The 23,177-nt window shown below is 39.5% G+C and overlaps 3 protein-coding genes and 2 non-coding genes across 5 annotated transcripts; all 5 read right to left on the bottom strand.

Moving 5' to 3' along the window:
- Window positions 1-9,609: 9,609 nt before the first annotated feature.
- On the bottom strand, window positions 9,610-13,023 carry rpl13a (ribosomal protein L13a). The gene is made up of 8 exons (XM_030719105.1): window positions 13,017-13,023; window positions 12,651-12,748; window positions 11,906-11,978; window positions 10,959-11,024; window positions 10,636-10,737; window positions 10,360-10,445; window positions 10,104-10,163; window positions 9,610-9,864 (listed from the first exon to the last, which is right to left on the bottom strand). The coding sequence occupies exons 1-8, from the start codon at window positions 13,021-13,023 to the stop codon at window positions 9,655-9,657; spliced, it is 702 nt and encodes a 233-aa protein (XP_030574965.1). The 3' UTR covers window positions 9,610-9,654.
- LOC115773154 (small nucleolar RNA Z195/SNORD33/SNORD32 family) lies at window positions 10,811-10,886 on the bottom strand. The gene has a single exon (XR_004019084.1). It is a non-coding gene; the product is annotated as a small nucleolar RNA Z195/SNORD33/SNORD32 family (small nucleolar RNA).
- LOC115773153 (small nucleolar RNA Z195/SNORD33/SNORD32 family) lies at window positions 11,092-11,174 on the bottom strand. The gene has a single exon (XR_004019083.1). It is a non-coding gene; the product is annotated as a small nucleolar RNA Z195/SNORD33/SNORD32 family (small nucleolar RNA).
- A 444-nt stretch (window positions 13,024-13,467) lies between the features above and the next one.
- atp5if1b (ATP synthase inhibitory factor subunit 1b) lies at window positions 13,468-14,837 on the bottom strand. The gene is made up of 3 exons (XM_030718791.1): window positions 14,679-14,837; window positions 13,982-14,094; window positions 13,468-13,883 (listed from the first exon to the last, which is right to left on the bottom strand). Exons 1-3 carry the CDS (start codon window positions 14,745-14,747, stop codon window positions 13,742-13,744), a joined length of 324 nt encoding a protein of 107 aa, XP_030574651.1. The 5' UTR covers window positions 14,748-14,837; the 3' UTR covers window positions 13,468-13,741.
- Window positions 14,838-17,484: 2,647 nt separating this feature from the next.
- zmpste24 (zinc metallopeptidase, STE24 homolog) lies at window positions 17,485-21,842 on the bottom strand. The gene is made up of 9 exons (XM_030718783.1): window positions 21,492-21,842; window positions 20,178-20,324; window positions 19,681-19,884; window positions 19,194-19,346; window positions 18,899-19,040; window positions 18,605-18,780; window positions 18,173-18,277; window positions 17,908-18,051; window positions 17,485-17,816 (listed from the first exon to the last, which is right to left on the bottom strand). Exons 1-9 carry the CDS (start codon window positions 21,597-21,599, stop codon window positions 17,592-17,594), a joined length of 1,404 nt encoding a protein of 467 aa, XP_030574643.1. The 5' UTR covers window positions 21,600-21,842; the 3' UTR covers window positions 17,485-17,591.
- Window positions 21,843-23,177: the final 1,335 nt, after the last annotated feature.

The raw sequence follows: 23,177 nt of genomic DNA, 5'->3' as shown, positions 1-23,177 counted from the left end.
AAACTGAGCACCACAATGGGGAATAACAGTGATTTAAGTGACTTTGAGATTTGAGTGACTGTCAGCTAAGAACAGGACACCGAGGCTGCAATTCACACAGTTTCACCAAAATTGTACAATAACAGATTTGAAAAACATCACCTGATCTGATGAGCCTTGATTTCAGCTGCATTAAAATGTAATGAGACATAAATGAGCAATTAAAGCTGAAGCACATTCATTTGGAAAGTTTATTTTATACACTTGAACAGTATGGACTCATGTAAGTGCAGAAACTTCTGAAGTCCCCAACCCAATCATTTGACGCAACATTTGATATGTTGTCTATGTTCTGTTATGAAAAAACATGGGTTTATGAGTTTTACAAATCATTATATTCTGTTTTTATTTGCATTTTACCATGTCCAATGTATAATAGTTTGTGATAGATGATTAAAGAAAAGTCACTTGAAATATTTTTCTCACTTTCCTCTGGCTGCATGAAAGCTGATCTGTACAGATGATGTTTTTCAGTGATTAAGGGGATATTAGTTTAGAAATTGGCATGACACCAACAGCCTTACTCAATATTTGCCTCATTACAGGTAATTTTGTACAAGCAAAATGGCCTCCTGAAGACTGCAACCACAGAAAAACAATTCAGAATTTCACAGCTCACAGTCCAGGCCTCAGATTGATTCATTAGAGAACAAACCTGTTCTGGATGAGCTCCATCAGTCGAGGTGGTTCATGTGTATGTGCGCTTGAAGCTGCATGGGTACATCGTAAGCCATTGCTGTGCTGCTGAGGTGTCTGCTGAGTGCTAGGACAGACACATACCTATGTACTTGTTCAAATGCCAGTTTGAAATCCCTAGTCCTGCTGACAAAGAACGGAAAGGCAGGGATAAAGCCTTCCAGATGCCTCTGGCAAAAACATTAACGCCATGTGAAATGCATTTGTTTCACATACTGTAGCTCCAGGGTGAACGTCTTCTCATCTAACAATCAGCCATTCATGGTGCTGCTTTGCAGCATGCACCAAGATATTTATTTAAGGATATCCACTGGAAGAATATGCTCTTTCAGCTTTAATATTATCTATATTTCCTCTGTGTTTGCCATTATGTGAAAATCACAACCAAGAATCAATACACAGAAATTGTCTGTCAGCTTTGATAACCCTGCACAGTCACTGATCTTTACCCCTATGTGCAAAACCAGGTTACATAGTCAGCAGAGCAGCTCCTATGCACAAAAAAAATCAGTGATGCTAAATGATGAGGGAAGAGTGCCAGAGCAATTTAGGTTTTTTTTTTTTTTTTTTTTTTTTGCTTGGCAAAGGTATTCCTTGTTCCTCATTTATTCCCTTTTCATTAATGATTTTTTCCTCATTTTCACCATCCAGAATTGGAGCTTTGCTGCTGAGCGCATTCTTGCATCTCTGTTCAGTGGTCTGTCAGTGTGTAGGAGTAAAATGGACCATTTTGTACAGTGGCCTGAGCTCATGTTGGCTGAAACCTTGGGTCACTACAAAGCGCCTGTGAGCAGGTATTTTCTGTGCTCTTCCATCTAAAACTGCTGGGATTTTTAGTTGAAAGAAATAAAAGTGAAAAGCAAAAATTACTGCCCTTTTTGCTTCACAGTGTCACTAACTGAGAAACATGATATCACTTAAATTATTTCAGAATCACATAGGGCTCTTATTAATTTCTACAATAGGTGCAATTTTTACAAAATGAAATGTGTATTATGGCACCCAGAGGTTTTTTTTTTGTTTTTTTTTTCATATATTGATACTGATACCATGTGATACTGATACTGCCTGCAGCATCTGAAGTCACACAACCCCAGCAGTGGAGACTGTTTACTCTAGTCCATCTAACATTTGCCTCTCAGCCAGCACAGCATAGTTTATTCACATGTGACAGGCCAACCATTCGATTTAGCATCTTATTGATCAGGTTTTTTTTTTCCACACAAGTTTAATACTGTTAAACCAGGGTGTCGTTATAATAGAGAAACTGATTTCGTTTGTTGCACGGCCTCACACGATGCATGATTAGGGATTTTTTTTTTCTTTATACACTGGTGCATGCAGGTTTACCAGAAAGAAGTACTGGGTCGACCATCTCCAATGAGTGAGGGGTTTTATTTTGCTCAAGCACACCAAGCAAACAGTGCATATATGTTCACAGTCACAGTGGATTAAACAAACAAGTCTTCCAATATACAGTCATATAAGCCATTTGTTCCCACTGTGTGAAATGCTTTCCATTTTAAAAAAGACAAAAAGTCTGTATTAGGAGACAGGGAGTACCTGACTTTTGATCAGAGTACTGTTAAAAGTCCCATATTGAGTTCACAGTTTTGCTTTCAATTTATTTTTAGTTGTTTTTAGACACAAAACTTAACTGGTAAAAGTAAAGAAAGGATCATGATTTAGATTAAATTATGCACTTACACGTTAAAAAGCTTCACTTTCTTAGGTACCAGGGTGCTAAGTTCCATCCATCTATCTTTAAAATGTAACTTTAAGCCCTGGTGACCTTTGGGGGGAATGACTGCCACCTCAGTCAGGAGTGTTTCATTCAGTGAAATGAAGGTCTCTGCGATTAGTCGTTCTCTTGTCATGGATGTCAATTTCTGAATCCAATTTGAGACCATAAACCCAATAGCAATCTCTGATGAGTGCTGTAGCTGAATTTTACAGCTGCTCTTGTCCGCCAATGGATATAATGACTAACTGAATGAACAGAGCTGCACCACTGTCATTATAAATCAATTCAATTACACTCAGAGGTCAGTGAATATAAATAAGGCAGCGACATGGTCTACTGCACCTCATGTTTATATCAGTGTATTGCTGTATGTTCATATTCTATGAATATGTTTGGTTGCACATGCTTTACAGGACAGCTCCCAACCACAGATATTTGTATTTGAGTGACTAAGAAAAAAAAAATATACACACACACACACACATACTCACTGAGAGTCTGTGAAATCTAAACACAAGCTAAAAGTAGAAATTGTTGAGATGGGGTAAAATAATGACAAATGACATGAAACTGGAAGTGAAAAATACTTTTTTATCCCATATTTAGGAAATTATTTTGTTAATAATAATAATAATAATAATAATAATAATAATAATAATAATAATAATAATAATAATAATAATAATCTGCCAGATATTATTCTGCTGATAGCATGTAGTCTGAAAGTTTTCCGACATTTGTCCTATGGCAGCAGAACTGAATCAGTCTATTTGGGGGAGATGCTCCACTGCCTGTGCAGTAAGTGGCACAGAGGGTGGTCAGTGTCCAGTTTCCAGCCAATCACAGAGCCAGCCTTCCTAATCAGTTTATTCAGTCTGTTGGTGTCATCAGCTGCAATGCTGCTCCCCCAGCAGTCCACAGCAAAGTGGACTGCTACAGCTGAGTGAAAATCTCTATCATTTTGCTGCACACATTGAATGATTTTAGCTTCCTTAGGATATAGAACCTGCTCATCTCCCTTTTTCTATACATCCTCTGTATTGGTCTTGGTCAGTGTGGACACCCGGGTCCTTGTGCTCAACTGCCACATCACCATCCTGTCCCAGGATAGACACCGGCCGCATAACTGTCCTTTTCTCTCAGAAATCTCTGATCTTATTCACATTAAGAAGCAGATAATTCCTCCCAGACAATCCAACAAACTCATCCACTAGTGCTCTGTACTTCCCTCTGCCCATCACTAACACATCCAAACACTGCAGAATTGTCACAGTATTTCTGTAGGTGGCATGACCCGGAGTTGTACTGAAAGTATAAGGCGTCCAAGGTGAACAGGAATGAAGACAGCACAGGCCCCTGTGGAGCTCCTGTACTGCACATCACCAAATCAGACAGAGCACCACCTAGCATCACACACTGCAGCCTGTCTGTCAGGTAGTCAGTAATCCATGAGATGGTTGATGGTGGATGTCTTTACTGACATTTCTGGTAGCTTCTCTCTCTCAGTATCAGCAGCTGAATCGTGTTAGATACACTTGAGGAATCAAAGAAGGTGATCCTCACTGTGCAGACATTACTGACTAAATGTGAGTAAGCGCTCTACATTAAGTGAATAAACCTTTTAAAGAATGTAGGCAATTGTTGAAACCATTTAATTAAATAATGGCTACAGTTAACGTAGTTTAAGCAGTTAATGGTTAGAATGGTTAAAATGTATAATAAATAAACAGATCACCCCAATAGCAAATTTCCAGATTTATCTGTGGCTAAATTTATTTTGTATTCATCCATGTTTGGAGATATCGGTTGTAGAAATCACTGTCTTCTTTTAAATATATTGGAATTAAATGGTAATTCTTTTCTGATCTTCAAATCACAAAACATTAATAATAAATAATAGATGTATAAATAGTTTTGAAAAAGTCAGCCAAAATGTTTCTTTCAGGAAATTGTGCAGGTCACTCAATTTCAGGTTACAGAATAGAAATCCTTTACTGCCAAAGGTAAGGGTGGCTGAACTAGACAAAGTAGAGGGAGATATAAACATACACTTTATGTTACCAGCACTGACCCAGCCTAAACACTGTAGTTTATTTGAATGGTGGAAATAATTGTACTATTATATCATCATTCATGTCATCAGCAGTAAATGTGTATTTCCATTAAAAAAAAAAACTGAACATACATAAGAAAGGCTGATGATTGATCTGTATTATTTATGAAAAGTCGTGTTTTAATCTGTGGATGATCAAGAGGAAACAAAACTAGTGTCTGATTTGGCAAATTTTCCCCACAGCACAATGAGCTGTGCTCAGTCATTTTTTTCTGTGGGGAAAAGTTTCAGTAGTTATTGGCCGTATGTTTATTTATGCTGAGAATATGTTTTATAGATTTTTAATAAAGCAGTACTGAGGGGAATGAATATGGTTAATCTGTGAAATAGCAGCCAGTCTACCTGTGGAGAAATAATACGTCTCACAGTCAGTTCTGTGTGACAGCTTTTGATTTATGGATTCTTGCACTCTCAGGGCTCATATTTTTCTGATTTTTCTCTTAGGCCCCATCTAACCAAACAAATTCTTTATCCTTTCCCCTTGTTCTTTATCTTTTTCTTAAAGTAACCATTGACAATCTGTCCAAGGGTGACCTCAGCAGAGACCGCAAAAACTTTACCCTGATGCTTCACAAGAGGGCAGCTCTCCTCTGGAGCACTTCTGTGTGGATCCACATACAAAAAAACTGCCAGGTTTTCATCAGGAATAAATTAGATATGTTATTCAAACTGTGACCCAGACGTGCTCCTCTTTGCTAATCTGATTTAAAGCTGTCTTTGGTTGAAAAAGGATATAGTGGTATAAGCTTGAGACAGACTCTGCAGAAATAAGACATTACTAAAACATCAAATAGCAGCTTAAACTAATCAGCTCATGCTGGCATGTGGGGAACCTTTTTATCGTTCTCGTTACTCACACGCTGTGTGTTTAATGCACACTGTGGGGAAACATTAGCTATATATAAGGTGACTGGTGTAATCTCTCAGGTGTGTCATTCCAATAAGACCAGTCAAATAAGTTAGTATGGTCGCCCTCTTTATAAAGATTAAATAGGAAGTTACTTCAAAATCAGTTGTGAAAAATGTTACTCCTGAAAAATGAGGAGAGTTTCATTTTCAGCTGAACTTTAAGTGTATATAGAAGCTTCACAGTTGAGGCACCTTCTTTTGGGATGAGGGTTGGGGATTGTCTATAAATGTTGGAGCCCGTAATACTCTTGGCCTGCAGGAGCAGTTTCAGACAATCATGGTCTTTTCAATCTGTTTCAGATGGTGTGATTAGAGAGTGATCTGCTGCTGGCAGCATCGCAAAATATCTCATTTTTGGAGCCGTCACAGTAATTTCTCCATCTGCTGGTGGAGACATAACGTCCCTCCTTAACGCAGGTAGACAGGTGGCAGATTGGCCTCTTGCCTGATCCTCAGTGGGCGAGCTTTTATGGAAGGCATGTGTGCTTTTAGTATGTGAATATCTATAAGAAGAAGACAGAAGAGACCAACACAGACAGTATGATGTGTTGTCAGCTTCTCCTCCGTGGACTATTTGCTTTAATCAGGGAAATAAGCAGTATTTTGAACTCAGTCACAATCATGTCAAATCAGAAAATGCTATAAGCTTCAAATACAATACCCACACATGCACAACTAATCATTTTGAGATATTGCAGGCTACTCCGATGAAATCCCGAGGGAAGTGCGTGCAGAGGTTTTTTTTTGTTGAAGAATCTAACCACAGGAAATAGACAGGAGCTACATGGTACTGTAATGCTTTAGTATATATAAATCTGTCACCACACGTGTTCTGTTATGTTATAATAAGATTAAAATGCAAAGAGCACAGACAGAAAAGGAGAAGAGGCGACTTCAGAATCTGGTTTATTAACTTAAAAAGGAGTCAAAGAAAACTCCCACGATACACTGTGGGTTTATAGCACTTAGGTGATGTAGAAAAACAGTCAAATCACCAACAAGTACTTTTACACAGCCAAAAAAGTGACTTTAGCTCACCAACATAATATAATGTCACAATATCATATTTTCACTAAGAATAACAATCTTATCGATATTTTATGATATATAAAGAAAACCTGAGAAAGAACTGAATCAGTCAAATTCATATTTAACTTTGTTTGTTGTGTGTTTTGTCTATTTTTAGGCAAATTAATTGCTTTCAAAATACAAGTGCAGTGAGGTGGAAGATGGATGGACTCATAACTGTACAAAGAATTTAATAAGGTCAATTAAACACAGAGGAAACCAGATGGCCACCATCTAATATGTCAGTCTAATAGTTTAGATTAGATTCTGGACTATTCAAAATATCATTATTATTTGTTATGAATATTAGTATTATTTGTCAGAAGCTTCCATACACTCATTTGGGCTTTTAATGATTTCTTTGAACTGTTCTTTTCCCAGGGTGGAATGATTCCACAGCATATGTTTGAGCACTTTTCTTGGCAGAACTGGTAGAGTTTATTTAAATTAGTTGCTTTTCTGGCGCAGACCCAGCTTTTATGAATATTCCACAAATTTTCAATAGGGTTCGGGTCGGGGCTTTGAGAAGGCCATTTCAGAAGCTTAATGATAGCCTGTTTTATCCATTCCAAGACCAGCTTTGATGTGTGTTTGGGATCATTGTCCTGTTGGAACACCCAGTTGTGTCCGAGTTTCAACCATTTAGGTGAAGTTGAAGAATTTGGAGGTAATCCTCCTCCTTTGTTACTCCATCCACTTTGTGGATATACCAATACCACTGGCAGAAAAACTGCACCAGGGCATGATGCTACCACCACCATGCTTGATAGTTGGCACAGTTTTCTTAGGTTTGAAATCCTCACCTTCACTCCTTCAAACATAGCTCTTGTCATTGTGGCCAAAAAGTTCAATCTTTGTTTCTTCTGACCATAAAACTGCTAAATTCAGTCGAGCTTGCAGGTATTGATTTTGGAGCAGTGCCTTCTTTCTCTGTCAGCACCCTCTTAATCCATGGCAATGTAAAACTCACTTCATGCTTCACAGTGACGCTGGTGTTCCAGCAGTTTCCAGTTCATGGCAGATTTTTGAGCCTTGGTGGTTCCTGAGTTGTTCCTGAACACCATAACCAATTTCCTCTTGTCTGAGGGAGACAGTCTGGGTCTTCTTCCAGGCTTTGGCAGTGGTGACACATCCAAATAACTTCTACTTACGTACAATTGTTTGAACTGATGATCTTGGAATCTGCAGTTATTTAGAAACGGCTCCAAGAGACCTCCCCAACTTGTGCAAATCTGCAATTCTTAGATCTTCACAGAGTTCCTTGGACTTTCCCATTGTTCTGAGAATTGGTCAATCCAATGAGTGTCAAACAAATCCTTATTATTATCACTGAGCAGTGTCTTGTTTTATGATATACAAGTATCATAACACAAGACACTTGACAAATTCAAACATAGACCAGATGGTAGCCACACTCAGAAAACAATTAGAACATAAAAATATCATCAATAAAACCCCATGATTGACATGATCACATGACCGAGCCACCCTGGAAGATGATTGCTTTATTTTAACCAGCTGTCTTATTTTTTATTGTGAAACAGTGATTTCTTTTTTCTTATGAGGTGTAAAGCTCCTTCAGATGAAACCGTGTAAGGTAAAAAAAAAAAATCTCTAAATTCTCTCAAACCTCAAAGATGGGGAAATGTGCTTTTTATAATGTAGGTAAACCTGCAGCCATATCCTTGGCTCATTAAGGTTATCCTCAGCAGTCAGCACAGAGTATATTTGCAGAATCCTACCATGTAAAAGGATGGTGTTATTGCGTGATTCAGTTAATCAGATGACTGAGCAAACAGGTCCACACTGTCTGTCAATCATCTCTGAACAGGTGCTTTCAATTCACTGCTAGGAAAAATGTTGCTCATCTATATTAAATCTTTGGAGGACAAGTGGGATTTTTTTCTGAATAATGGTTAAAAAAAAAACCTTCACTGGTTATTTTTAACCTCAGAGCTGGTCCTGTTTTTAAGTAGAGCAGACAGTGGATGCCAGCTATTCAAGGAGTTCAGTTGTTTTGAAAAAATAATTAAAAACAGGAACAGTATGATTATGTCTTAAATAAAATTGGCTTGCATTTTCTAGAATACTTTAAAACAGTACAATACAGTCTGAATCAAATGGCTGAATTACCTCCTCATTATACAGTCAAGTTCTCCAGTCCTGCTAATGACTTCTATATTTGACTCAGGTGTGTTGAAGCAGAGACACATCTAAAACCTGCAGGACACCAGACCTCGAGGCCTGGATTTGAGGATCCCTGATATAGTTGATACCTTAAATATTGAAACCTAAAAAATTTTAAAAAATTACATTTCTACATTAAGTACAAGACTGCCCTCTGCTGGTAGATGAGCTTGGTTTCAATGGGGAGTGGTAATTTGTGTAAAAATAATATATTTCTCAACAGCTGCAGCAAACAATGACATGATTCAAAAACTGAGGGAAAAACAAAGACATATATTACTGCCCCAACTACCCAATTCAGTTATATTTTTCTTTACCGTGTTATTTTTTAATAACCAAGGATGTTTCTCATGCATGGATTACACCTGGTTCAGCACCATAAACCTGTTGGAAGTGGAAGCCTTCACAGAACTTTTATTTCAGAAGAATCCATATCTGGCAAAGTCTATATATGTTTTTATCATAAATCTGAACCAGATATTAATTTTCCCAAACTGCAGATTTCATTGTTTGGTAACACTGTGTCCAAATAAGTCAGTTATAACATTTTTGAAGAACACGTTAACAATTCTGCGGCTTATCTACTCGTTTATTTTTCCAGTTGCAAAATTTGGTGTGCTTCAAGGTCTCAAATATAATAATGTACGTCACATTTTTCATAGACAAAATGAAAACCCAGTGTGATACTTAGCACGTGGTACCCATGAATTATTGTTAGTTGCAAATACTACCTGCAAATACTCACTTTTTTTAAAAGTGAAGCTGCAGCTACAACAGTGCCCTCTGTCTTAAACATACAACATTCATGTTGCTGTAAACACAGTTTCAGCAAGAAATTAAAAAGTCATGACACTTTTTATAAACATGAATTTATCTTTATTGGCCAGAGGAAACTAGCTCAGACAATAACTCCATATTGTTTCAGAACGTTTGTGTATTTTGCAATCTTGGACTCAACGTTCTTTTCTGCCTGCTTGGTGAGCTTGATCACTGTCTTTTTCTTGGCATAGCGGAGGTTAGATTTCGCCTTTCTCTTCTCCTCCAGAGTGGCTGTGATAGCCTGGTACTTCCAGCCAACCTCATGCGCCAGACGCCCGAGGAGGGCGAACTGAGGGAGAAGGGAGAAAAAAAAAAACAAAAAAACAACATGAATGAAAACAATAGCACATATACTAAAGAGAATATTCAAAAAAAAAAAAAAAAAAAAAAAAAAAAAAAAGGAATAGCTATGCCTGATAATAATTAAATCTGAATTTACTCTATTTACTGTTGTACAAACACTGTCACTGATATGCTTATTGCGACCCCCAATTTTCTTCCTCTAGAAATCGCATACTGTAGGCTCACCTTGCGAGAGGGCTTCAGACGCACAACTTTAAGAGCAGCTGGGACAACCATGCGCTTTCTCTGTAGATCAAAATGTAAAGTCAGATACAGAAGAAAACAGCTCATCCAAAGAGTGATGGGACAGCATGTCTCAGACATCATTTCTTTTCATGGTTACTATTCAGACAAGGCAGTTAAGATGCATGACATCACAGACAGCACAGTCAAAGCCACTTCTGTGGGCCATAAAGAACAAAGATAGAAAAAGTCAGTGTACCTTGTCATAGGGTGGAGGGATACCATCAAACACCTTCAGCCTCTCCAGAGCAGCCTGGCCTCGCTTGGTTTTGTGAGGCAGCATGCCTGGTTAGAAAGAATTTGCTTTCAAAAACCAACCACAGAAGACATGCGCCAGCACAAATTCAGACATACACCAAACTTAGAAATCAGATCTCTGAAGTCTGCCTCATCAAGCAAATAATAGCTTTGGGATAAAACAGCTTTACTGCTTTGAGCAAGAACAGTTCACACTCTGGTAGTGCCATTTTCTCACCTCTGACTGTCCTCCAGAAGATCTTGCTGGGAGCCCTGAAGTGGTAGGGACCACGGGAGGGGTTGGTGTTCATCCTCTTACGCAGAAAAGCCAGGTACTTCACTGCAGACAGGCACATGATACACATACCTTAAGACACATCTAAGTCCCAACCATTACTTCAGTAAGTACTGCTGATGCCTCAGATGGTAGTGCATGTAAGATTTTTTCATGGGCCAAGAACCTCAAACTAGTGAAACATCACAGACAACAAGCATGTCAATTAAAAAAAAAAAAAAAAAAAAAAAAAAAAAAAAAAAGACAGGACATATATCCCTACTTACACTTGTTTCGATAGAAATTGCCAGAAATGTTGATGCCTTCACATCTCACCACTACCACTTTGTGGCCTAAAAGACAACATGTCAAGCGTTAGACAAAAAAAAGACAAAAGTCACAGGTAATGTTTACTTGCTTCCTGTCTCAGATGGTAGTGCATGTGAGTTTTCTCATTGTCGTTAAACTCAACCAAGGCAGTTAATGAAGTCATCATCGACAGAAGAGGCAACAGTAGGTTAACACTCAATGCGCATATTAAATATAATGTTCATCTGATCACTTTTTAAATCAGGGCTGAGATTTCATCTATGTTACATGTTGCAAAACACACTGTGCGACATGGATCCAATACAAGTTTGGAAGTTAGAGGTAGGCCTTGATTACACCTTTCCGCGTCAGCTAAGGCCCGAGTGTTGGAAAACTTTACCAGTTAGTGAGGACCAGGGGCCATGCAGATGTCTGTGTATATGCCTTTTTTGGTGAGTGTGCAGATTCATCCATGGAGAATTTGCGCAGAAAGAGCATGTCACTCATTCCACACCTTTCACACAAACCCCAAGTAAGAACAGAACAGGTAACTATCTGGAGAATTCCCACAGAGTAAAGGGGGGGGCATGTCATGAGCATTTCCATAGTTCATGTGGGTAAATGGCTCTAGCCTGTCAACTGTGACAATCCAAAATATTTAGTTTTGCACATTCTACCTCCAACTAAAAGCCCAACTGGCTCTGGTGTCAGTTTGCACTGCATTCCTACTGACTGGTTAGCAGGCATAGCAGCACTCACATTGTGAGTTGGTAATACAGAAATTCTGACATGTCAAAATGTTGTTCCAAGCTGTCTATGGATATAAGCCTGTTCCATTGACCAACTCTTAACATGGCAGTCCAAAAATCGCACAGTGTGTGTACAAAGCCCAAGTTAAAATTTACATTCATCTGTAAAAACTTACCCAGAAGAACCTGCTTAGCCACAATGGCAGCAAGCCGACCGAGCAGATGGCCCCTGCCATCAAGCAGCAGAACCTGGAAACAAGGGGGGAAAAGAAAAAACCTTATCCTTTTACCAACGAATCAGATCTAAATAATTCACTACCCTCTTGCATGGTAATGTTAACCAATTTAGAAAGATCCGTCTTTTTTTTCTCCCCCTGACCATCATCACACTGTTAAGCTCAACAGTAACAAACGCGCATTTAAAGCCATCACTAATAATACAAAGGTTCACTGAGAACTCGAGCGTATTTTTGTCTCCACTACGCTATAATAACTAGCACATGGGCACTATTGATTTGCCGGGTGACACATAATGTTAGCTTAGCATCTAAACTACACTTAATGTTTTACAGTGGGAAACGAGCCTCACAGAAGGTTCTCCTAATAACAGCAACAAGAAGTCACACCTAAATTAGTTAAGATTGCCTGTACGTTATCCATGCTAACACATATCCAGTACATGCGTTAAACCCTGCCTCGCAAGCTAACGGCGTTGACGCTTCAGGGAAGCTGCCATGATGAAGGCACGTTCACTCCGCTACAGCTAGCTACGTTAAACATGGTCTAAAATCGTCTCAGAAAAACCACCAAGTAGAACAACGATGCTCCCAGTTATCGCCAGTCGCTTAACTGCATAAGACAAGGTTTTATTTAGATGAAAGAGACGAAAAACGTAAATATCACACTGCAGCACGATCCCACCTTATTGAACCGGTCCGCCATGATGTGCGAAAAGAAAGACCAACGGGGCTGCTCGTGGTAAAAGCCAGGGGTGGGCGGAAGTGACGACAGATCAGCGGCTGTTTAAACAAAACAGCGCCACTGCTGTACGAAAGAAGCTGTGCTCACTTATGTTGCTACCGCAGCTTAATGAGATAACTGACAGTTAATATGTAATTATTAATATATAGCATTTTCTTTCACGTCCTCCTTTTAATCATTGATGTAAATCTATCAGCAGTGTGCTACTTTTATTTACACGTAAACTATCAGGCTTGTGGTGATTGTGTTTGTACAGGCTACAGGTTGTACAAAACAATTTTCCTTTTCTGATTTAATAATCATTACAATCCATTGCATGCGTCCTCTGTGATTCAAGTCTGAATTATTCCCCTGGAAAAATGACAAATGTGCCAGAATAGGCCTCGTCTTGTATCTACAATGCTGTGGAAAAGTATTTGCCCCGTTCCTGATTTCTTTTTGTTTTGTTTTTTGTTGTTGTTTGGTTGTTTTTTGTTTTGTTTTGGGGTTTGTTTGTGTTTTTGCATATTTGTAACAATTACATTTCAGATCATCAAACCAATATTAATATTAGACAAAGATAACCCAAGTAAACACAAAATACAGTTTTTAAGTGACAATTTCATTTATTAAGGGAAAAACCTATCCGAACCTATGTGAAAATGAACGGCCCATTTAAGGTCATGCCAACAACCATCTTGATGACCCCCGAAAACCTGCTGCTCGCAAAGATATTAAATGTCCACTGAAATAAAAAGCAACAGCATGAAGCACTAACTGTACTTAGGTTGTTTTACTTTGGCATTCTGCCTGTGACGTACAGCACACCAGTGAACGACACAACAGGGGAAAAAGGGGAAAAAGTTCCACATCTTACAGAGCATGCCATGGAAACGGTAGTCATTTTTGATTGATTTTAATACCTTTCGAACATTTACAGAAGTACCATCACTCAAACATTCATGACTGGCAGGAAACAGTGCATGCAGCAACTGGAGTGATTACTAAAGGCGCCTTGGACAGTGAAAAAACTTTTCTTTTTAAGGTTTCGCTCAGTCGTCATGTTTCAGCTTCCTGATCTTTCCCTTGTGGCGGTCAATCTCACGCTGGAGACGTTCAATCTCCTTTTTGTGATGATCAATTTCCTCCTCGTGGTGCTGTTTTAGTGCTGTCAACTGCTCCTTCTCCTTTCGCCTTATGTGAGGAAGGACAGACATCACACTGGATTAGTTACATGCAAAAGAGGTGGAAAAAGTGGACAAAAACTGTCATTTATAAGCTGAATTTCATACTTGAAGTACATCTCCTCCTCAGCAGCCTGCTTCTTCCCCATGGATCCGCCTGCCTCTCTGATAGAGCCTCCACCACCACCACCTTTACCTGCACCTTTACCCAGCTCACCCAGCTGAGTGGGTGGGGGAGTAATCAAGAGACAAACAAAGTTTAGTGAACTCAGCAAAAACAAACAATAGAGCCCAGGGTATTTTCTCTAAAGTAATTTCTTTAAAACAAAGCAGCTTGAAATTTCGCAATTTTTAAAGTTACTTTAAGGTGAGTCTGTTGGACGCTGTGAAATCCAGCCCATGTTGAAGGTCAAAGCTTTTTATCATTTTACTTTTTTTAATCTTTGAGAGGGGTAAAAGGTAAAGTGATAATGAAGTGATCCAGAACAGACCAGAAAACCTTTTTTGAACAAAAACAAAAAGCCTGAGAGGACAAACCAGCTCACAGAGCTAAATTATTTTTCGGAATAGTTTGACGGGTGCCGATGCAGACAAAATTTAAAAAGAACAAAATTAAGCCCCTAGTCACATACGACCTATAATCATTAAGCAATATTGATAATTAAGTAAGCTACTACCACAGTGCTAATACAGCAAATATCACCTGTAATTAAGGTTGTCAGCTAGCAAAAAAAATGAAAATTCGCACAATATAACGGTTATACGGTGCCATAATGAAGGAAGGCGTATACAGGACGTTTATTACCTGGTCGGATGACATTCTCAGCTGTGAGGTGACAAAAGTCCTTATATTAGGCCTCAAAAACCTCGCCATGTCCGACTCTCACATGCGAAAACAGTGACAGTGAAGCTTGCTTGCCCTTGTCCACAAAAATACACCACAGGACGGCGCCATTATGTCCACGGCGGGGGTGCCGACAGGAGATACTCTATATTGGTCCAATTAGATGTGGCAATTGAAAATGTATTCATATGCTGATATATTATTTCAATTTCGCTGCCAAATATATTTCGTATGCATAACATGGAACGAAATACAGTGTAGAAAAAACAAGTGTTAAATTTCCGCAGTGGTATGGTCTTAAAAATGGACACCGCGTTATCATACGCTCTCTACGTAGCAGCTGACCTTTTTAAATTTGTATTATTATAGATGTCATAATACTAATAACGCAACAAAATGTTTGTTTTTTTTTAATAAATTTAAATATGTAAAAACTTCTGAACGGAAAGTTTTTAAACTGCTTTTTAAATAAATTTTAAAAAAAGAAAGAAATTAATTAACAATAGCAATGCTTTTTTTGATGGATTAGAATGATATTGATATTGGATTGATATTTTACTATTATTTTTACATGAATGAAAATTTACATTTGAATTTGCAAGAAGGAACAGAATGAGCACTGCCAGATCCCTACAAAATGACCCCCAGGAGGCCACTGGTGCGAATGTCTCTGACCAAACAATCAGAAACAGACTTCATGAGCATGGCCCCAGGGCCCCAGGGCATGGTACTGGGCAAATGGCCAGTGCTCATTTGCCCAGTACCATGGAGCCCGATCAGCATTTGCTATGGAATACCAAAATTGGCAGGTCCACCGCTGGTGCCATATGGTTTTCTCAGATGAGAGCAGGTTCACACTGAGCAAAGGTGACAGAATTGAAAGGGTCTGGAGAAGCCGTGGAGACCATTATGCTTCCTGTAACATCGTTCAGCATGACCGTTTTGGTGGTGGGTCGGTGATGGTCTGGGGAGGTATATCTCTGGAGTGATGCACAGAGCTCTACAGGTTAGGCAACAGCACCCTGACTGCCATTAGGTATTGGGATGAAATCACTTGGACCCATTGTCAGACTATGCTGGTGAAGTGGGTCCTGGGTTCCTTCTGGTGCACGACAATGCCAGGCCTCCTGTGGTGAGAATATGCAGGTAGTTCATGGAGGATAGATAAACTGATACCACTGACAGCCCCCCACGCTCTCCTGACCTAAATCCAATAGAACACCTCTGCGATTTAGGTTTCTGTCCATCCAGCATTGCCAGGTTGTACCTCAGACTGTCCAGGAGCTCAGTGATCCCCTAGGACACCATCTGTCATTTCATTAGAAGCATGCCACGACATCGTCAGGGATGCGTACAAGCACGTGTACCATTTTGAGTTACTGAAATGAAATTTAGGCAAAACGGACTAGCCTGCCACATCATTTTCTGACTCTGAATTCAACATCTGTAGGTTGATCGTTTTAATTTCCATCAAATGATGTGACATCCTTTCATTCCTATCGCATTACCCAGTCCATATCAGTACAGATATCGAGCATATTTTTTCCATTGAGACCTGATTTTTTCAAAGTGTTCCTTTAATTTCTTTGAGCAGCGTATATATAAAAAATGTCAACTTTCTTATTTTTTAATAAAACAAATATCTCAAATAAGATAAATGCTTAGAGGATTTTATTCAACACTACAAAGAAAGCATACGTCTCCTCTCTGAGCAAACCAAACTCTGGCTCATGTGGTGAAATCTTGCCAACTCCCTCCCAGAAGTCCCCTATAAATACTTTGCTTGCCAGGCACCGCTGGCCTGAAATCAAGGAGAAAAAAAAAAAAAAAAAAAAAAAAAGAAACACTTCATCAACTTAAAAAGTCAAATCACATTCAACATTTTTTTTTCCACAATTCACTTCAAACATCTTTACTCTAAATCACCAAAGTTACATATGTACAGGTATGGTTGGACCCTTGATGGCAAGCAGATGCTTAAGAAAAATAAAACAGCACACCCCTCGTTGCATGTAGAAAACAAAAATATTCAGTGTACTCTAACCTTCAAATGAAACATTTTGCAACGCTCCGTTTACTATGTGTTCATTATAAGAGCAAAAAAAAAAAAAGAATTCGAGGCACTCATTTTGTCACTGTGACAAAGAATCAACAGAGTTTCTCTTGGGAAAAAAAAAGAATTTGAATTGACTAGATTAATAAATACTCTAGATCTTGACAGGAAATGTTGCACTTGAGGTACAAATCAATCTGGCCTGTGGATCTGTAAAAAGCATTGCCATGAGTGAACATACTGTAGCATTAATCATCTTAAATTAATATTTAAAAAAATATTTTTATACATTTAATTACCAGATAGTATGTCTGCAGCACAACCATAAGGTCTAGTGCAGACAGGTTTATGGAAATGACATTTTGAACCTCATACTTGGAAGGGGGATAAAAAGAACAAAGTGCTAAATGAACTGTACAAAAACAAAAGGGTTTCTAAAACAAATCTAAGTGCAATCTGCAAAATTTGATCTGTACTCTGACAATTGCTTTTGGTAAATACACATTGTCCAGATGTATCGCTCACAGCAAGTGCAGGAATGGTGTTTCCAGATAAAAAGACAGTACATGCTTACATTTTTTTTATGGTTGCCTTGTGCTGATATGTTTTGGTTTTGTTTAAAACTAAACTTCAAAGGAAAAAAAGGAAAGTATGGCAAGTGAAGATAAGGCTAAAATAAGATAAAACTAGGTAGTTGGGGGGGGGGGGGGGGGGGGGGGGCAGAAGGGAAGGAAAAAGACCAGGGTGCATCACAGGGCCAGGAGAGGTCTGCGGAGGCCCTTCGGAGGAGGCAGCGATCGCCGCTCCCCCTTCCAGCCCCGTCAGTCTTGCTTGATGTTGCCCAGTGCTCTGAGGCGCTCCAGGAGAGGAGGGTGGGAATAGTGCCACATGGAGAACAACCAGTCAGCAACAGGGAAGCCAAGGTTGTCTTTGTTAAGCTTGATGAGAGCCGAGTAAAGCTCTGAGGCTTTGCCCATGCTACGCGCAAAGGCATCTGCCTGGAACTCAAACCTGCGACTCAGGACCGTCAGACAGAAAGACAGAAGCTACAAAGCAAGGAAGAAGAGATAAATATTCAAACAACTCAAAAAACAATGGAATTTAATGATTCAGTGTTTTAACACATCTCACACCTACCTCATTGTAAGGAGAAAAGATGAACTGGAAGATAATCATCAAGCCTATTAATGTTGGTTGGCTGTCAGTGAAGCCAAAAGCCACAAAAAGCTCCTTACGTCCAATCAGAACCGCAAATAAGGAGAAGCACAGGAAGGAATTCATCTGCAAAGAGAAAAGTCCATTCAGTTCAACCTCAGAATGTCTGTAGTATCATCTAACCAGACTTTATCATATTTTGGTATAAAACAAAAGCCAATCACATCTGCGAGGGGGGGGGGTTCACCTGACTAATGATGATATTCTTGACGGTATGTCCAAGCTTCCAGTGGCCAAGCTCATGACCCAAAACAGCAAGGATCTCTGGGTTATTGCATCCTTGTTTCTTGTTCTGTGAAAGAAGATGAAAAAATCTGTCACCTAAAGTCTCCTACAACAACATCAAGTCTAACCATTAATGCTTGTGCGTGCTCCTGAGGGGAAAACAAAAAACAAAAAACTTGGAGCTTTCGCATTCCCTCATTATGAAAGACTTTTAAATAAAACAGTGCCTGATGACCAAAACCATCTTTCAAGCTTTCAGGTCAGTTGCTATCAAGTAAAAATCAAGGGAACTCGCTGACACACAGAACTCAAAAAATGTTTCAGGACCAGTAAGGAAGCCCTGTTTATTAAAGTGCAATAAAACTTTTATGAATTAAGTGCATGTCTTTGCAACCTTGAGCTTGGCTTTAGACTCGCCGGATATCTCGTCACTCTCTGGCTGCTCGGGCTGTGACTCTCCAGCCTTGTTGAGAGGTGAGTAATCTTCCAGCAGAGTGTCAAACAGCACAATGCGTTTGTTCTTGAAGAACCCATAGAAGTATGCATTGCTGTGTGATGAACGTTTAGAACCTGGACACACGACAAAGAGTCACGCATCATCAACCATCTTACCATTACTTAAATATTGTAATGATTATAATGTAATTATGAGAAGACAACTGATTAAACAGACATATTCAAGTCTTACCTTCAACTACGTAAACTTTGGTGAGGGGGAAGCTTATGCTCTTGGCCAAGGTCTCAATCTCTGTCTTTAACTCTCCTTCTGGCAATGGTGTGAATTTGTCAAACAGGGGGGCAATGTAATCAGCGTAGATGGTTACAAGTACCTTAAATACAGAAGACACGATGTATTAAGGATGTAGTATTAACTATGCATTTCTCTTGAGTTACGCACTAATTTTCTGTCAAAGAACATATTCCCTTATTACACAGCGATGTCTTTTCTCATGTTCACAGGGCAAGGTGAATGCAGCACTAACCAGAGAAACAACTAGGGTAAAGAGCCAAGCATAGATGAAGAAGTAGTCTCCACCAATTTTTATGATGTACAGGAGCAGGGAGGTCACAGGAAGCAGGATACACTGGGTAACAGCAAACTTCTTCACGGCATCTTTGAGGAAGAACCCCAACGTCTGAGAGGAAGACCAGACATTAAGAGAGGACAGTGAAAAAGTAGACTAAGATGGTTAGAGTTCTGGTGTATGTTTACTACGTCACAGAGACAGATGCTGTGGTCTCTGAATTCATGTTGGTTTAAATGTCAAGTTGTGACAAGCTTTCACAATCAAACATTTGTGTCCATTTCTAATCTTATTACATTTTATATTTTAGACATAAGATGGGATAAAAATACATCTTCCGTAACAGCACTGGAGCCTATTTATGGATGCTACTGTGGTACATTCAATCCAATCAAACTCAAGTTAGTCTAGGGTACAGATAGTGAGTGCTTTTCAGCCAGTGTACCTGCTGATTAAAGCCGTGCTTTTCCTCAATGACAAAAGTGTTGTACAAACTCCAGGGGAGTCCAGTTAAGGCACTGAAGAGGGTAGCAAGCGTCAGAAACACGAGAGACTGGGTGATCTCGTACTCTGGACTGAATCCAAAGTGAGCTGTCACAGAACCGGCGACACCCCACAGAAATGGTATTCCACCCAGTAGCAGGATCAGCTGAAAGGTTTTAGCACAGTAATTTAAATATGTGGCATATAGAAAGAAGCAGACTGTGTTAAGCTTGGAAAAACAAAACAAACAGAAACAAAACAAAAAAAAACACACTAATCTTGGACTAAATCTTCCTCAAGTCCATTTAAAGACCTGTAAATCAAGAAGAGACTGACTTTCACAGTCTACTTATATCAACATGTCCTCAGCAAATGCACTTGTTATAAAACATTTTAATATGATTATCATCAACACAAAAAACAAAACAGCTGTGTCCTTTAGTTAAATGATCATCTTACCGTCCCCTCAGTCTCAGAATAGAGTCCAGACCAAAAGCTAAAGTTGCTTTTATCCAGCTGATAAAGACGGGATTTCTCAAATGTTTCAGAATCCATGATCTTGCCCAGCTCCTGTGGTACATGGGTTGTTGCTCTATATATCCTCCTCTGCAGTGTGGGAAGACATGTGCATAATGTTAAATTAATACTGAACATCATCAAGGTACTGAAATAGGAGAGCCATCTATGCTGTCAATCCAAGTTACATATTTCAGACATGTTATGTTTTAAACTCAAAACTTGTTGCGTATCACATGACAAATGCATCATTGTATATTCATTACTGATCCAATTTAAGTTTTTCTTTCAACTTTGTGCTCCAAAAAGTATATTTTTAACCTGTTGAATTTATATTATACAATAGTCCTGTATAAACAATACTACAACAATATGATCTTTGAGCTCTTATGTGAAGCAGTGCCCAATGACATGAGTAAAATGATTTACAGAAAGGCCAATATCAGTCAACAAGGCTGAATTTGGTTGATCCCAGTGTCAGGGTTGATGATTAAATGCATCCCTGTCCACATCCTCATAAAATTTGCTCTCTGCACCGTTTCCATTTAAATTTGGAGATAACAGAGTAGTCAGTGTACAACTTGTACAACCATATAGGTTTACTGTCTCTTTAAGATAACACACAGCCATTAACGTCCAAGTAGCTGGCCACATAAGTGAGTACACCTCACAGTGAACATGTCCAAATTGTGCCCATAGTGTCAATATTTTGTGTGACCACCATTATTATCTAGCACTGCCTTAACACTCTTGGGCATGGAATTCAGTGCTGCACAGGTTGCCACTGGTTCTATGTAGTATGTGCTCCATCGGTTCCTGTTCCTAGAGGAACTACACCCAACTTTGCAAAACGGTCCTGAGATACTATTTCACAGACACGTGTCTGGGCATGAAACAAACCAGTAAATATTTCCAGTAAGCTCAGAATACACTCATCTCAAAGCTTTGTGGGTTCGTATTGAGACATCTCAGACTGTTAGTAGCAGCTGCTGTGTTTTGACACTAAACACTAAATATCTGGTGTACAAACGTTACATGAACCCTGCTAAACTTACCCCTTTTCTCGCATCACATATTCAATTGCATGCAGACTTTACGAAGGCCACAGCTCACAGTGAGTCAATTGGCGATAAGAATCAAACGTTTCACCCAAGTTTGTCATCTACCGTTCGCTTTCTCCATTGATAAATTATATTTACCCTCATTTTTATTGTGAAGCAACTGCATTGTGAGTTTAATCTTGACAAATAAACTCACCTGTCTGTAAGAAAGGTATGCCTCCCAAAGATAGACGGTCCATGAAAACCCCAGGACAGCATAAAATATCTGCTTTTCCACCGGCAGGTCAAAGATAGTTTCAACCATCTTTGCTCTGTATTGCTGAAGCAGTTAGCTAAGCAGGCTAGTGGCTAATTAGCTTCCGCTCTTCACACAGAAACACAACACGTTGAACTTGAATTATGGGAAATATGACCCGACGTCAAATAGACAGTTACAGAGTAAAAATTTAATATTTGCATCCAGTGTTCATTCCTAAGTCAAGGCTTTTACAACTAATATCATTCCATTCATGCCAAATCCGAGCCCGTTGGTGAAGCGTATCAACGAATTTGGCCCCCACAGGAACGTCTTCTATAACTTGGTTCCGCGCTGGATCATATTCATTTTGTCCGGCTCACTAAAGTGTTATAGTTTTTGCGTTTCAGCAAAAATGTTTATATGAACACCTTTTAACAAATATCGCATATAACTGCTGTTTGTATAAAATGTAGTTACTTAAAAACATGCGCGTTTTCTTAGAGATCTGGAGCGTTTATGCATTTTATGTTTGAATTATTCAAACTTTTAATGAAGCATAATTTAAAGTTTTATAATATTAAGCCAAATAATAATAATAGTAATAATAATGATGCATATAGCACTATCACTCCACATTCATTACTGGCATGATTCGCTCCATTCATCCAGTGAGCAGACGTGGTGCAGGCAGTGATGGAGACTTTTGCTGCTTAATTTATTTTTCGTTCATTCTGATTCTTTGTATGCAACCACCACCTATGATACAGTTACGCACACATTTAAAGGTGTGTAGATCAATGTTTTCTTATCTACATAAATATGCATTTAACTTCTGAAAAACACTGCAGATGATGTAATCTTAAGTGCTGAAACCAGAGCTGTGCCGTGCCACCAGACTGAGACTTGGCCCCCTATCCTCTACCTGCACACTGAGCACCGGCTCCCCACAGGACTGTGTGATGAGCCCCCTCCTGTACTGCCTCTCCACCCATGACTGCAGTGGACCACCAAAACAACCTCATCGTCAGATTTGCTGACAACACCACAGTGGTCGGACTCATCTCAAGGGGAAATGGGGCAGCCTACAGAGAGGAGATCCTGAAGTTGACAGCCTGGTGTTCAGAGAACAACCTGACACTGAACACCATGAAAACCAAAGAGATTATCATCGACTTCAGGAATCACAGGACTGACCCAGGCCCTCTCTACATCAATGGCCAGCATGTGGAGAGGGTCCACACCTTCAGGTTTCTTGGTGTCCTCATCTCTGCTGATCTTTCTTGGTCAGATAACATCACAGCTGTTATCAAGAAGGCTCAGCAGCGACTTCACTTCCTGAGGGTCCTCAGGAAGAACAACTTGGACTCAAACCTGCTGCTGACCTTCTACCGCTCATCCATTGAGAGCCTGCTGACGTACTGTATCACAGTATGGTACGGCAGCTGCACTGAGGCAGAAAGGATGAGGCTTCAGAGGGTAGTCAAGACAGCACAAAGAATTGTTGGCTGCCCTCTCCCCTCCCTGATAGACATCTGCACCTCCTGCTGCCTCAGCAGAGCCAAAAACATAATCAATGACAGCTCACACTCTGGCTTTGAACTATCTGACCTGCTGCCCTCTGGCAGGAGCTACAAGTGCATCAAA

Source organism: Archocentrus centrarchus, chromosome 22, assembly GCF_007364275.1.
Source record: "Archocentrus centrarchus isolate MPI-CPG fArcCen1 chromosome 22, fArcCen1, whole genome shotgun sequence".
Classification (NCBI taxonomy): domain Eukaryota; kingdom Metazoa; phylum Chordata; class Actinopteri; order Cichliformes; family Cichlidae; genus Archocentrus; species Archocentrus centrarchus.
This window is presented reverse-complemented; position numbering and strand designations above follow the sequence as displayed.